This window comes from Suricata suricatta, chromosome 2 (genome assembly GCF_006229205.1).
Source record: "Suricata suricatta isolate VVHF042 chromosome 2, meerkat_22Aug2017_6uvM2_HiC, whole genome shotgun sequence".
NCBI lineage: Eukaryota > Metazoa > Chordata > Mammalia > Carnivora > Herpestidae > Suricata > Suricata suricatta.
Window position 1 is genome coordinate 161,845,015 of NC_043701.1, and position 15,532 is coordinate 161,860,546.

General features: G+C 41.9%; 1 protein-coding gene across 2 annotated transcripts in view; it reads right to left on the minus strand.

Annotated features, from left to right (window-relative positions):
* Positions 1-499: 499 nt before the first annotated feature.
* STN1 (STN1 subunit of CST complex) overlaps positions 500-15,532 on the minus strand; it is a 67,026-nt gene continuing 51,993 nt past the window's right edge. For both annotated transcript variants that reach the window (XM_029932521.1, XM_029932522.1), the window contains exons 10-11: positions 13,019-13,091; positions 500-1,247 (exon numbers count right to left, since the gene is read on the minus strand). In XM_029932521.1, coding sequence (XP_029788381.1) covers positions 1,090-1,247; positions 13,019-13,091 — 231 coding nt within the window. In that variant the 3' untranslated portion in view covers positions 500-1,089. The remainder of the gene's footprint in view (positions 1,248-13,018; positions 13,092-15,532) is intronic.

Genomic DNA, 15,532 nt, shown 5'->3' on the forward strand with positions numbered 1-15,532 from the left:
TCCACATAGAGCAGAACAGCTCTCGAGGCCTGCGGGCTCTCCAGCAGAGCCACTAAGCGCTTATTACATCAAGAGCAAAGGCAACAGACGAAGGCAGAGGTGCCTCTTTGAAATGACTGTAATTAACTCCAAACCTTTTCTGATACTTTATTTTTTGCTGATTCCGTTTGTCAATCTGTCGTTTAGCTGTTAGAACAAGCTTACTACATACCTCAGAATTTTTCCCTTTATCTCGCCATTCCTAGCAAAAGCATGACTCCACCACCTGTCTGGGCACATACAGAGTGTGTGTCTGGATGGTGTCTGGACACCCTGTGCATTCAAAACAGTAACCTTGAGAGTAGTATCTGTCAGCCAGGCTGGTAGCTGAAAGCCTCTAAGGACATCAGGGTGTTAAAGGACAATGTATTCAGTCACATATGTCCTCAAGTGTAAGGAAATGTACTGAGACATCTTTTGATTCAGAAGGAAAATAAGGTAAATGACCAACACAGAGCCATGCCTTAGATCCATTTATTCCCTTCTCTGGGTGGGTCTGTAAACAGCATTCATTTCAGGACTCAGGGTCCCCCACTGGAACCTGACCCTTGGAAATCATAGGTAAGTGATATTCATCCAAGAATGAGTCCCCTACATTACCTTCTTAACCACCGAGAGAGGCCTACAGGAATGTAGCTGGTCTGTGTGCTCTGGCTATAGGCTCTTCAGTTCACTTTACCACGTGACATCCCTTTACCCTGCTAGGACGTCGAGCCACATGCACCCTGATTCAGCCACCAACACTGTTTCCTCTCCTGCTCCAAGAGCAATGCCGGGTCCAGTCAGGAGGTCAACTGGAAGGGTTCCCTTCTGGGTCATGGCTGAGAGCAATGTGACTTGATTCCAAGCATACAGCAGCTAGAGGGCAGCCCATGGAATTTATGCCAAATTGCATTCCTTAAATAACCATATTTCATAGTTTCTTATGAGATAACTGCCACCAGACCTGTAAGGCTCTGTGTGATGTTTAAAATCAGAGCCTGGGAGTGACGGCCGCCTGATCTTCCTCCTCCTCGGCCCTGCTCTGCCCCATCATCTGCTGGCAGCTCCTCAGAACGCTGTGTAGTAGTGCTCCATGGTGCTGATGATGTCACTCTGGTCCTCCAGGAGCTCCAGCACCTGCTGCAGCACAGTTTCACTGAGGCCCGGGCTGATGCTCAGGCGAGCACAGGCCAAGATGTGCTGGAAGTGGCAGCCCTTCTCTATGTCTGCAGGAAAAAAACAGTGGGCTAAGCTTGGCACACCTGTCAGATCCTCCTCCTGCTCCTCCCTCCTCCCCCTCTGAGAAGCCCTTCTCCACAGCCCCTGAGTCAGAACCTGCATTAAAAAAAATTTTTTTATGTTTTTAATTTATTTTTGAGAGACAGAGAGAGACAGTGCGAGCAGGGGAGGGTCAGAGAGAGCGGGAGACAGAGAATCTGAAGCAGGCTCCAGGCTCTGAGCCAGCTGTCAGCACAGAGCCTGACGTGGGGCTCGAACCCACGAACCATGATATTATGAGCTGAGCCAAAGTCGGACATTCAACCGAATGAGCCACCCAGGTGCCCCCAGAACGTGCATTTTAACAAGATCCGCACACACACACACATTAGATTTGAAGATGCACTGGTTTAGATTATCAGCAAAAACAAAACAAAAACCCTGTTCTTAGGCTCGTAACTTCACGACACTGACATGGACACACTGCTCAGGAACTCAGGAACTTCAACCTTCAAGGATTCCTAATCAATAATTTTTTATCTAGAATCTAACGGATTTTTAGTGTTTGCTAATCTTTCTTCTCTAGTGCAATTATATGCCGAACCCCTACCTTGCCGGGTGGGAGCACTCTGGAGACTGACACTCATCCTGACTGATGCAACACCACAGAGAAGACCACCACGGTCTGTTCCCTTTCTTCTCTGCCTAGGCTTCCAAGCAGTTCTGTCTATGATGCTTGTGTTCTAGTAATCCCTTACCCTCCACCCCCCAAAAATCCAAGACCATTTTGTACACTGAGAAAAGTTCAGGGTCAGGAGCCTCTTTCTTATGTGAAACCCATGATATAGGGTAATGGAATGCACAGTGAGGTTGTGACCATTAGAGGGTCATGAAATCAACTGAATGGGTTGTGATTAAGAGAAATGGCTATAGAAAATTATAAGATGCATTGCATTATAGCATATGTATTATTTTGGGACACTTTATACTATATATATATGTATATATATATATATGTAGCGTGTGTGTGTGTGTGTGTGTGTATACATAATGTACTGGGTCATGATGTAAAATGCTTTTGTAATTCTGAGTCCAAGTCAAACCTCATCACTGAAAACAAACCCTCCCCAGATTCCCTTAATGCCCTGTACAGGGCCAGGCTTGGCCTCTCACTGTTGTGTCCCCAGCATCTGGAACACAAGCGGCTCCACACAGCCGCTGAATGTTGTTTTCAGAGAATGAAATGCTTTAGGCTCCATGAAAGTGATTAAAAAGGTATTGTAGTGTTGAGCAAAGCATGGTTTGGGAGTTGGCGCACCTCTATGGCCTTGGGCAGGTCATAGCATCTCTAAGCCCATTTTCTCACCAACAGGGAGGGGAACTAAGAAGGGGCGAGGGCACCTCTGAGGTCCTTTCTAGCTCTATGGGTCAGTGAATTTCACAAGCTAACAAAGACTTGATAAATTCTGACCTCTAGTGGCTTCGTCAACTCATTACTCCTCCTGATTGGGGTTACTGTTGAAAAACTTGTCACCTTTCTCTGCTTTCCAGGGTGTTTCTTCTACATTCATTTGCTAAAGATTTCCTGAACATCTACTATGTATGTGTAGCGCTGAGCAAGGAGGAGCACGTGGTAGATGGAGAGCGGACTGGAGAGTCCAACAGGCCGGATTCAAGTCCTAGCGCTATCTGGGGCAGAGTGGTTCATGTCTCTGGGTCTGTCTCCTCACCTGTAGGATGGGAAGAAAAATCACCTACTGTCCCAGTGGTTGTGGGAATGAAAGGAGACCTGTGGCAGGTGCTTCTTACACAGGAATTACTAGGATTCAGTCATCTCCATAACCTATGAGGATGCACATACCCTAGTCCCTGCTCTAAACCTGCTGCTTCAGCTCTTCCTGAGAAGTGTGATCATGGAGGGTGGCAAGTGGGCATGTGCACAGCAGGCTGGGAGGACTCAGAATTTCACCACTTCTTGGATTTTAATCTATCTTTGCAGGGCCTGGAAGCCCACACTCAGGGCTCAAGAAGACCTACAGACATGTGGGCCGTAAGCAGTGATGCTGACTGCCCTGAAGGCCTTAAACTATTTCTTCAGAAGGGCCATGCTGCTGTCTGGGTGTTGTCTGTGAAGGCTGCTCACAAAGTGACCTTCACGTTACATAGGGAGAAGGGATGGTATTAGTTTTTCCTTAAGTGTCTGGCAGAATTCACCAGTAAAGCCATCAGGTCCAGAGCTTTACTTTGTTAGTAGACTTTTAGTTACTGATTCAATATTTTTACTAGTTATAGGTCTATTCCAATTTCCTATTTCTCTGTGATTTGGTCTTGGTAGGTTTTGTGTTTCTACAAACCTGTCCATTTCATCTGGTTATCCAGTTTGGTGGCGTGCAGTTGTTCACGATACTCTCTCATAATTCTTTTTATTTCTGTAGAGCCAGTACTAATGTCATCTCATTTTCTGATTTTAATAATTTGAGTCTTTTCTCTTTTTTCTTAATCCCTCCAGCTGAAGGTTTGGTAATTTTGTTGAGCTTTTTAAACAATCAACTTTTGGTTTCACTATTATTTTTCTATTCTCTATTTCATTTATCTTTGTTCTAATTGTTATTATTTCCTTTCTTCTGCTAGCTTTCAGTTTAGTCCATACTTTTTCTAGTTCCTTAAATTATTAGAAGTTGGGTTTCGACTTGAGATCCCTCTTGTTTTTGTTTTTTTTTTAATATAAGTGTTTGTAGCTATAAGGTTCCCCTTAGCATTGTACCTCCGAAGTTCTGGTATGTTGTGTTTTCATTTTCATTTCTAGCAATTTTCTAATTTCCCTTGTGACTTCTTCTTGAATCTACTAGTTAAGAGTGTTGTTTAATTTCCACAAATCTGTTAAATTTTCCAGTTGTGGCACTGACTACTAACTTCATCCCACTGGGCTCAAAGAAGATACTTTGTATGGTACCTTTTTAAATCTGAGACTTAACTAGTGGCTAACATATGGTCTCCCGTGGAAAATGTCCCACGTACACTTGAGAAGAATGTGTATTCTATCGTTAGATAGGGTGCTTTGTGTATGTCTATTAGGTCTATTTGGTTTCTTGTGGTGTTTAGGTCCTCTATTTCCTTACTTATTTATTTATTAATTCTATCCATTATTGAGAGGAGGGTACTAAAGTCTCCAACTATTATTGTGGAACTGTTTATGTCTCCTTCCAATTTAATCAATCTTTGCTCCATATAATTTGATGGCCTGTCATTAGATCCATAAATGTTTATAACTGCTGTATCTTCTTGCTGTACTGAACCTCTTAATATATAATGTCCTTTTCTGTCTCTTATAAACTTTTTGGTTTTAAAATTGGTTTTGCCTGATATTAGGACAGTCATCCCTACTCTCTGTAGGTTGGTTTTATTTGCATAGGATATCTTTTTCCACCCTTTCACTTTCTTTTAAATTTCTTTAATGTTTTTTATTTAATTTTGAGAGACAGAGAGAGACAGTGTGAGCAGGGGAGGGTCAGAGAGACCGGGAGATACAGAATCTGAAGCAGGCTCCAGGCTCTGAGCTAGCTGTCATCACAGACCCTGATGCGAGGCTCGAACCCACCAGCCGTGAGATCATTACCTGAGCCGAAGCCGGACGCTTAATCGATCTAGCCACCCAGGCGCCCCTTTTAAATTCCTAAAAAATTTTAACACTTAATTATTTTTGAAAGACAGAAAGATAGAGCATGAGTTGGGGAGAGGGAGACACAGAATCCAAAGCAGGCTCCAGGCTCTGAGTTTTCAACACAGAGCCTGATGTGGGACTCAAACCCACAAACTGTGAGATCATGACCTGAGCTGAAGTCAGACCCTTAACTGACTGAGTCACCCAGGTGCCCTGCAGCCTTTTAATCCATTTGTGCCTTTGGATCTAAAATGAGTCTCCTGTAGAGAGCATACAACTGGATCATTTTTTAAAAAATCCATTCTGCCAATCTGTCTTTTGAGTGGAAAGTTAAATCCATTTAGGTTTAAAGTAATGTACTTCTGGTGGGTGGGGTGAGGACTTCTGTCATTTTGCTATTTGTTTTCTAAAAGCCTTATAGCATTTTGTTTTTCATTTCCTACATTACTGAATTATTTTGTATTTAGCTGATTTTTCAAAAAAATTTTAATGTTTATTTATTTTGAGAGAGACAAAGAGAGAGAGAGAGAGAGAGAGAGAGGGTGGGAGAGAGACAGAGACAATGAGTAGGGGAAGGGTAGAGAGAGAGAGGGAGAGTCAGAATCCCAAGCAGGCTCCGCCTCATCAGTGCAGAGCTCAACATGGGGCTTAACTCACCAACCATGAGATCATGACTTGAGTATAAACTAAGAGTTGGATGCTTAACCTACTGAGCTACTCAGGCACCCCTAGCTGATTTTTTCGAACAAAAAGTTTAAATTCCTTTCTCATTTTCTTTTGTGCATATTCTATAGAAATTTTTCTTTGTGGTTTCCATGGGGATTACATTTTGCATCCTAATATGAATTTATTCCAGTTTAACTTCAACATAGAAAAATTCTGTTCCTTTGCAGCTCTAACTCTGCTTCTGTTTCAGTTGTTGTCACAAAATCACATCTTTATGTACTGTGTGCCCAAAAACACAAACTAAGTATTCTTTTAAATTCATTAGTCTCTTAAATTATATAGAAAACAAAATGTGGACTTACAAACCAAAGTTACGTAATGGAAGTAGACTAATAATTGTTTTTAACAATGTATTAGCCTCTTAAATCATACAGAAACCAAAAAGTGAAGTTACAAACCACTGTTACCATAATTCTAGCTTTTATAATTGCCCAAGTATTTAGCTTTATTGAGATACTTCTCCATATGGCTTTGAGTTACTGTCTAGTGTCCTTTCATTTCTTACAGGGCAGGTCTAGTGGTAATAGACTTTGTTTATCTTCGAATGTCTTAATTTCTTCCTCATTTTTGAAGGACAGTTTGGCTTGGTTGACTTTTTTTTCCCTTCTGTTAAGTACTCTGAATATATCAGCCCACTACCTTCTTACTGATGAGCCCCTGTATGTGACAGGCTGCTTCTCTTTTGCTGCTTTCAAGATTCTCTATTTGTCTTTGCCTTTCAAAAGTTTGCTTATGATATGTTTTGGTGTGGGTCTGAGTTCATCTTACTTGGGAGTTCGCTGAGCTTCTTGGATGTTTGCATTCATGTCTTTCATCACATTAAGGCTCTTTTCAGCCACTATTTCTTCAAATATTCTCTCTCTTCTCTTTCTGGGACTCCCACCACACATGGTGGCCTACTCGATGGTGTCCCACAGGTCTCTCAAGCTCTGCTCACTTAGTTCTTTAACGCTAAGTTTGTTGACTCTTTCTTCTGCCTTTGAATCTCATTTCAGTTATTATACTTTCCAGCTCTATAATTTCCTTCTAGTTTCTTCTTAGGTTTTCTTTCTTTTCTTTTTTCTTTTTTCAATTTTTTAATGTTTATTCATTTTTGAGGGAGAGCAGGGAAAAAGAGAGACGGAGACACAGAATCTGAAGCAGGCTCCAGGCTCTGAGCTGTCAGCACAGAGCCTGATGAGCCTGAAGCAGGCTCAAACTCACAAACTGTGAGAACACGGCCTGAGCCGAGGTTGGATGCTCAACGACTGACCCACCCAGGCAACCCTTCTGAGCTTTTCTATTTCCTTACTTATATTTCCATTTTGTTCATTAATTATTTTCTTGACCTTCTCCATATCTTTCTTTAGTTCTTTGAGCATCTTTAAGCCAGTTGTTCTAAATTCTTTGTCTAGGAGATCTGCCATCAAGGCTTTCTCAGGGACAGTTTCTGATGATTATTTTTTCTTTTGAATGGGCTACATTTTCCTATTTCTTTTGTGTGTGCCTTATAATTTTTAGTTAAAAACTGGACATCTGAATTCAAAATGTGGTAACTCTGGAGGGCAGCTTCTCCCTCTTTTCCTAGGATTTGCTGGGTTTTGTTATTTTTAATTTTAATTTTTTAAAATATTTTATTTTAAAATAATCTCTACACCTAATGTGGGGCTCAAACCCACAACCCGAGATTAAGAATCGTGCTCTCCTCTGACTGAGCCAGCCAGGCACTCCTCTTGTTATTTTTTTCTAATTATAGGCCATCTTTGTGCCAAGGATTAGCCTTAGGTATAACCTTAATGTCTTCTCAGGTCTTTTTCTGAGCCTGTGTCTTTCCCTGGGCATGTATGATTATACATTTCTGATTTTTTCCATATATACAGTTGCTTTTTAATGCCCTAGTCTTTATTTTCTGGTTCCTAAAAGGGGAAAAAATAAAAGAGTGAGAGGGGAAGATACCAGTTCTTTAAATCCATCAGAAGTCATTTCAGCTTTTGGGGGAGGAGCTTGCTACAATGGGAGGAAGCCCAACAATGCAGCAAATTGCATTTGTCTGCAACTCTGTGATCAGAACAGCAATTGGCAAACAGCACAGATCCCTGACATTTGGAGGACCTGTTCCTTTTTGTCTGCCTTGGCTCTGCATGCTCTGTGCAAGCTACTCCAAGAACATGTACACAGGTGCCTGACATGTGATGGGGGAAATGGTACCAACTACTAAGAGCTGAAAATTGACGGAAATTATCCAATTTGCTTTCCAGGCCTTCCCCTGACTTCAACAGACTTCAGAGTTCCAAAACAGTTACCTTACACAGGTGTAATTGCTGTCTAAGTGGAGAGACAGAATGTTGGTGCTTCCTACTCCACCATCTTCCTGTTTCAGAAACACTCATTTACGTAATCCTACAAACAACCCATCATGAGGGTACTATTATTGTCCCCATTTTGCATATAAAGAGAGACAAACCTTTGTCAACATAGTACTGGAAGCCACAGCAATCAGGAAAGAAAACGAAATAAAAGTCTTTGAAAATGGTAAGAAAGAAATAAAACTGTCACCGTTTGCAGGTGACATGATACTGTATCTAGAAAACCCTAAAGACTCACCCCAAAACCATTAGAACTAATAAATGAATTCAGTAAAGCTGCAAGACACAAAATTAACACACAGAAACTGGTTGCATTTTTACACACTAAAAATGAACTATCAGAAAGAGAAATCAAGAAAATAATCCCATTTATAATTGCATCAAAAATAATTAAATACCTAAGAATAAACTTAACTAAAGAGGTGAAAGACCTGTACTCTAAAAACTATAAGACACAGATGAAACAAACTGAAGGTAACACAAATAGATGGAAAGATATTCTACGCTCATGGATTGGGAGAATTAATATTACTAAAATGTCTATACTATCCAAAGCAAAATACAGATTCAATGCAATCCTTATCAAAATATCAAGAACATTTTTTGAAGAACCAGAACAAGTAATACTAAAATCTATACAGAACCACAAAAGACCCCCCAAATAGTCAAAGCAATCTTGGAAAAGAACAAAGCCGGAGAGACTATGCCCTCAGATTTCAGACTATACTGCCAGGCTGTAGTCATCAAAACAGTATGGTATTAGCACAAAAACAGATGTAAATTAATGGAACACAATAGACTGCCCAGATATAAGCCTGTATATAGACAGTCACTTATCACAGCCCATAGGATAAAAAAGGCAAGAATATACAATGGGGAAACGACAGTCTCTTCAACAAATGGTGCTGGGAAAACCAAAAGAATGAGACTGGGCTACTTCCTTCACTACACACAAAAGTAAACTCATAATGGATTAAAGACCCAATGTAAGTCCTTGCAACCGTAAAACTTTTAAGAGAAAACACAGGCTGTAAACTCATGGATATCAGCCTTAGCAATGTTCTTTTTCTGGATCTGTCACCTCAGGTAAGGGAAACAAAAGCAAAACTAAACAGGACTACAGTGAACTTTTAAAAAGCCTTTGCACAGAGAGGGTACCATCAACAAAACAAAAAGGCAACCTGCTTAATGGGAAACAGTATTTGCAAATGATAGATCTATAAGGGGTTAATATTAAAAATGTATAAAGAATTCATACAATTCAACATAAAAAAGGAAATAATATGATTTAAAAAGAAGACCTGAATAGACATTTTTATAAAGAAGACACATGGAATGGCCAATAGACCCTTAAAAGATGCTCAATGTCACGTATCATCAGGAAATGCAAATCAAACCCACAATGAGCTATCGTTAGAATGGCCTGAATCAAAAAGTTAAGAAATAACAAGTGTTGGTGAGGATGTGGAGAAAAGGGAACCCTCATGTACTGTTTGTGGGAATGTAAACTGGTGCAGCCAGTGTAGAAAACAGTATGGGGGGTTCCTCAGAAAATTAAAAATAGCAATACCATATGATCCAGCAATTCCATTTCTGGCTATTTATCTAAGGAAAAGGAAACTACAATATATGTACCCCCATATTCATTGCAGCATTATTTTTTTATCTTATTAATATTTCTTAATATTTATTTATTTTTGAGAGAGAGACAGAGCATGAGCCAGGGAAGGCAGAGACATAGGGAGACACAGAATCTGAAGCAGGCTCTAGGCTCTGAGCTGTCAGCACAGAGTTCTGATGCAGGGGTTGAACTCACAAACCATGAGATCATGACCTGAGCCGAATTTGGACAATTAACCAACTGAGCCACCCAGGTGCCCCTGCAGCATTATTTCCAAGAGCCAAGATATGGAAGCAACCTAAATGGCCACTGACAGATGAATGGATAAGGAAGATGTGGTGTGTACATATGATGCAACATGACTCAGCTTTAAGAAAGAATGAGATTTTGCCATTTGCCACAACATGAATAGACTTAGGGGGTATTACGCTAAGTGAAGTAAGTCAAATAGAGAAAGACAAATACCATATGGTTTCACTTGTATATGGAATCTAAAAACCAAAACAAATGAACAAACAGCACAAAACAGAAACAGACTCACAAATATGGAGAACAAACTGGTGATTGTCAGAGGAGGCGAGTGAGGGGGTGGATGAAATAGGTAAAGGGGATTAAGAGGTAAAAACTTCCAGTTATAAAATAAATAGTAAATTAGGACTCAGTCAATAACATTTTTAAAACTTCATATGGTGACAGATGGTAACCAGACATAGTGGTGACCATTTCGTAATGTGTACAAATGTCAAATCACTATGTTGTATACCTGAAACTAATACTAGTTTAGTAGCTCAACTGTATTTAATTAAAAAAAAAAAAAAGCAAGAGAGAGACGAAGGCACAGATTTGCCTAGCTACCAAGTGGCAGAGCTGGGATTCAAACTCAGGCAGGGAAGCTCCAGAGCCCAGCTTTTCACAACTTTGCTGCGGTCTTTGGACAAGCCCAGGATCAGTGCTTTAGGGACCAAAAACAAGCTTCACGTTTATAGTCCTTTACTGATTGTAAGTTTATCCCTTACTGAAACACTCATAAATGACTAAAGATTTTACATCCTACCAACCATCGTGGTAAGGAAAAACTCAATGCTGTATTTTGTACGAAAGCTAAGAAACATAAAGGCCCAGTAGGGATGATTAAGAGGTTAAAGATCTATCTACATGTATATGGGATACTGTGCAGCTATTTAAAAGAGTGAGGCACTGTTAAATGTGCTGTTGCTGAACGAACTCTAGAAGCTGAGGTTAGTTTTAAGACTTAGGGTGTGGAGCATACAGTATCATATGCTAACCTTTACCTGCGCTTTTTAAAAAAGAAACTGTGCAAATATGTCTGTCAGTGTATACGACGTCTGTAGAATATTATGACTGAAACTAGTAACAACCACTGCATTTGGACTAGGGAACGCAAAGCCTGGGGCTCTGTGTTTGGAGGGAGTCTGACTTTTCTGTGTGTCCTTTGCACTGTTTGACTTTTCACCATGTCCATACATTATTATTCAGAATCTCTATGTATTTTAATGTCATAGATACTTTCTATGAAAAGGAGTAATCACAGTATGCTGCAAGACAGTCCCACAAGGTATTTTCGCTGGCATTCTCAGCTACTCATGCTCTAGAGTTCAGCTCCCGGGAGTTTCCTAGTTCTGGGGACCGGCTTATGGCTTTGAGGTTCCCATATGCAGACTGAGTGGCACAGGCTGTCCACGTTGACGCACACACTCGCCAAGGCAGGAGCTGGTCTGCGGGTGAGAAGGGGAGGTAAAACCTGCCACTTTTACAGAGTCTCAGGTCACCGGGCTGTTTGGTTCTCCTAAGAAATGAAATGTGAATTCTTGTCATTTGCTTCACCAGGCGTGGGGATTATTTCAATCAATCCTGTTCCTAATACAGACCAAAACAGGAATCTGGCCAGGTGGCCTAGGATGGGGATGAGTGCAGGAAGGTTATTCGGGGAGCAGCCTCTCATCTCTACATGGTTGAAGAACTCCACGTTTCATTGCTCTTTAAAGCTTCCTAAATTGTGGACAGACAGGTTTTCCCTCAACTCAAGGATACTTGTCCTTGTGGTTCTGAATGATATAAACATGGGCCAGAAACCCTGCATTAAAATAATAGACTGCTTTCAGTTTAAGATCTGTTGTCACACCATAGGTTCTTAAAGGCTAAATAGGGCTGCATACCACAAACACCAGGGCTGGAGACCTGGTCCAGCTCCACCCGCTGACGCAGCCTGGAGCAGGGCCAGGCCCTTGGGGATTTAGGGCTGAAAGGGCTGGGAGTGGGTTTCTTTGGAGAGAAAGCAAGCAGGCTGAGGGGACCTGCGGTCATTAACAAGCCCTTCCCCTTCTCTGCCAGCCTCATTTGTTGATAGATGCCAACATTCATTACTAGTGTATGTTTGCAAAAGACAGACTTTGAAAAGTCATCTTGAACTCTGATCAGTTTGCACAGGATTTAAAGGTAGGACTAATGCTTTTTTTTCTCTTTCTAACTAGTGTGAAAATGGTCATGTCTGTTGTCAGACTATCTATAGTCTGAGTTTCTAACCACTAGGGGTTGACATAACTCCACTAAAACCAACTTTATTCCAAGCCATTTTCTTCTGCAAATAATCAGGTTCCAAGATGACTGAATTACAGTGTTCATAAACTGTGATGTCAGAACTGTGCTCCTAAAACTGAAAGGCTTGGTGTTAGAAGAGAGGAAATAGTCTCATTCCAAAGACAAGGGGAAAGAGTAGGATAAGAAATAAGACAAATTAGAGAGAACATGAGAAATAGAAGGTCAGAAAGTCCTAGCCCAGTGGCTTACCTCAGTGGACTGCAGTCACCTGAGACACTCACTGGCCAGCTCCTGCCCCATCCCCTAAGGAGTCAGAATCCCAGGGCTGGGAGCTGAGCATTCCATGTTTAGAAAAGCTCCATGGTTGGGGCACCTCGGTGGGACAGTCAGTTAAGTGTCCAACTCTTGCTTTTGGCTCAGGTCATTATCTTGAGGTTTCTGGGATGGAGCCCCAAGTCAGGCCTGCGCTGACAGAGTGGAGCCTGCTTGGGATTCTCTCCCTCCCTCTCCTCTGCCCGTCTCCCACTTGTGTGCATGCTCTCTCTCTCACACTCACTCTCTCTCTCAAAATAAATAAATTTGAAAAAAAAGTATAAAAGAAATCTTTAAAATATAATAATAAAAATTTTAAAAAATCTCCATGCTTGAGTCTTATGAGCAGCTAAGGTCAGAACAACTCAGAGTCTGATGCTCACTTTGTAAATGAAGAAACTGAGGCTCAGAGAGAGCAGGTGTCTTGACCAGTCATACTTCGAAGTCACTACTGGGGACAGCCCCAGTCTCCTGACCCTCCATCCTGTGCTCTCTGGGAGGGAACAACCCCTCAGGGCATCAGGGCATCACAAACATGTATGTTACACCACTCACGATTTGGTTTCTGACAGTCTTCTTGAATGATATGGTGTATCCTTCTGTGCAGTTCTTTGTCTTCTCTGGTCACCTGAATAGGAAAAACAGGAAGAGAGGATTCATAAGTAATAAAGTGGTATCATCTAGACCCCCAGATTAGTTTTTAGGACAGCCTCTAAAAATGTCATAATAAGCACATAATAATCCCATCCCTACACCCAAACCAACAATGTGGTTTTTGATACTGGGCCTATCAAACCAGCTCTGTCCCTAAGCAGCTCATGGCTCTCTAGTTGGCGCAGAGGCAGACTCCCTTGGAAGGTGGTTTACTGAGGCCATGATGTCAAGAAAAACTGAAATCCTACAGTTTTTTTTTTTTAATGTTTGAGAGAAAGAAAGAGACAGAGCATGAGCAGGGGAGGGGCAGAGAGAGAGGGAGAACACAGAATCTGAAACAGGCTCCAGGCTCCGAGCTGTCAGCACAGAGCCCGATGCGGGGCTCAAACCCACAAACCATGATGAGATCATGACCTGAGCTGTAGTCAGATGCTGAACCGACTGAGCCACCCAGGCGTTCCTGAAATTCTACACTTTTAAGAAGCAATTTTCTTTCCAAATATTCATGACACATTCTTAATGTTTCTTTTACTTGTTTTTACATTCAAAGGGAGACACGAGTGATCAAAGTCTCTGATCTCCAATCAGAGAAGGATACCTATCTCTTGTCTCATTAGTTTTCTTTCTTTCAACCACAAAGAAAAACAAATGAAATTAAAACTGTAAGGAAAGGCCAGCAAGAGAGTAAATCTGGCCCATCGTTGAAACACTTTGTCTTAAAGGCAAAAATAACGAAGCTCCTTTCTCAACCAGCTCAAGTAAGAGGGAAGCAGTAACCGAACGGATTTCGCCTTCAGGATACATAGTAAATCTAAAAACCAAAAAGAAAAAAGAGAAAAAGGAAGGAAAGAAAAGAGGAAGAAAGGAATTAAAAACAAAACAGGCAAACACACACATGTATGAGGAATTGTCGGAGCAGACTTACAGAAGGACCAGATTTTAGAATGAGTGGGGATCCTGCCAATGCCTGCCTTCTCTTGACTCACACGGTTATTGTGAAGAGCAAACTGTGGGTGAGAGCGGCTGCAAGCAGGAAACGACCATACAAACAGAAAGATCTGCTTCACTGAGGTAACTACTTTCCTGAGGCAAGGCTCTTGGGAAAACAGAAACCTCTAGGACCGAGAGGAGGTAGAAGGGGAGGAGTGAAGTCAGAGGAGGGGGGAGGTTCTGCTGGGGGCAAGAGCCATTATTGCTTGGTCACCCCATTCCAGTTCACACTGATTCACAGGAGGAAGTGCCCTAGCCCTGCCACACCTCAGCCCTGGCCTGCTGCCCGTGGTCCTGTAGCTGCTCAGGAAGACCTGCTTTCTGCAGACACAGAAGGCCGACTCTGGAGCCTCCCGGTGGGGGAGTGGCGGGGAGGAACAGGAAGTGGGGGGGAGGCACGTTGAGGTGAGCTGCCCAGCATGTGCGTCTTCAACCCTACCAGGCTTTTCCATGCCAGGGGGAGGTGGTCTGCACCCACCTTACAATGATCAGAACACCCTTTTCAAAGGTTACTCAGGGGTACCTGGCTGTCTTAGTTGGTAGAGCATGCGACTCGTGATCTCAGGATTGTGAGTTCAAGACCCACACTATGTGTAGAAATTACTTAAAAAAATTTTTTTGTTTTTAAGTTGCTCAAATAGTATTTAAAACATACCTTGGGTGAGCACCTGGGTGGCTCAGTCAGTTAAACGTCTAACTCTTGATTTCAGCTCAGGTCATGATCTCACGGACTGTGTGAGATTGAGCCCCTCATTGGGCTCTGCGCTGACAGAGTGAACCTGCTTGGGATTTTCTCTCTCCCTCTCTCTGCCCCTCCTCCTTGCTTGCATTCTTTATCTCTTTCCCTCTCCCTCTGGAAATAAATGAATAAACTTTAAAAAAGTTAAAAAAATAAAACATATCTTAATTTTAAAAAACCTCTCTAAAGTGGGGAATCGCTAAGTAAATCAACATCATGAAGATGTTCTATTAAGGAGAGCTTCCCCTCAGGAATCAGGTCTGTAAATAGGGAGACTTCTAGGAGTCCTCATATTTTGACCTGCCTCTCGAATTGCTCGTGACTGAAGCCTCATCTCCACTACTAGCAATGGTCGTGAGGAAACGTGTTTTCACCGGAAGTTCAGCTCCTTCTACTAAAGGCAGGCAGTGAGAGGTGAGCCTTTAAGTCGGAAGAAATGAGGCAAGCGCCTGTACCCCTGGTGGGAATGTCCACTAGCAGAGCCTTCTGGCAGGCCCGGCAGACTGTGTTGCCCAGATGCTTAAGGTACTTGCCCTCTGCATCAGCAATTGCTCTTTAAGAGCCAATCTTACAAAAATGCTTACATGAATTCACAAAGAGAGTTATGAAAAATAGCGATAGCAACACTATCTGTGAGGACAAAAGTTAGAGTCAACATAAATGTCCATCGGAAAGAGGTGGCTAAA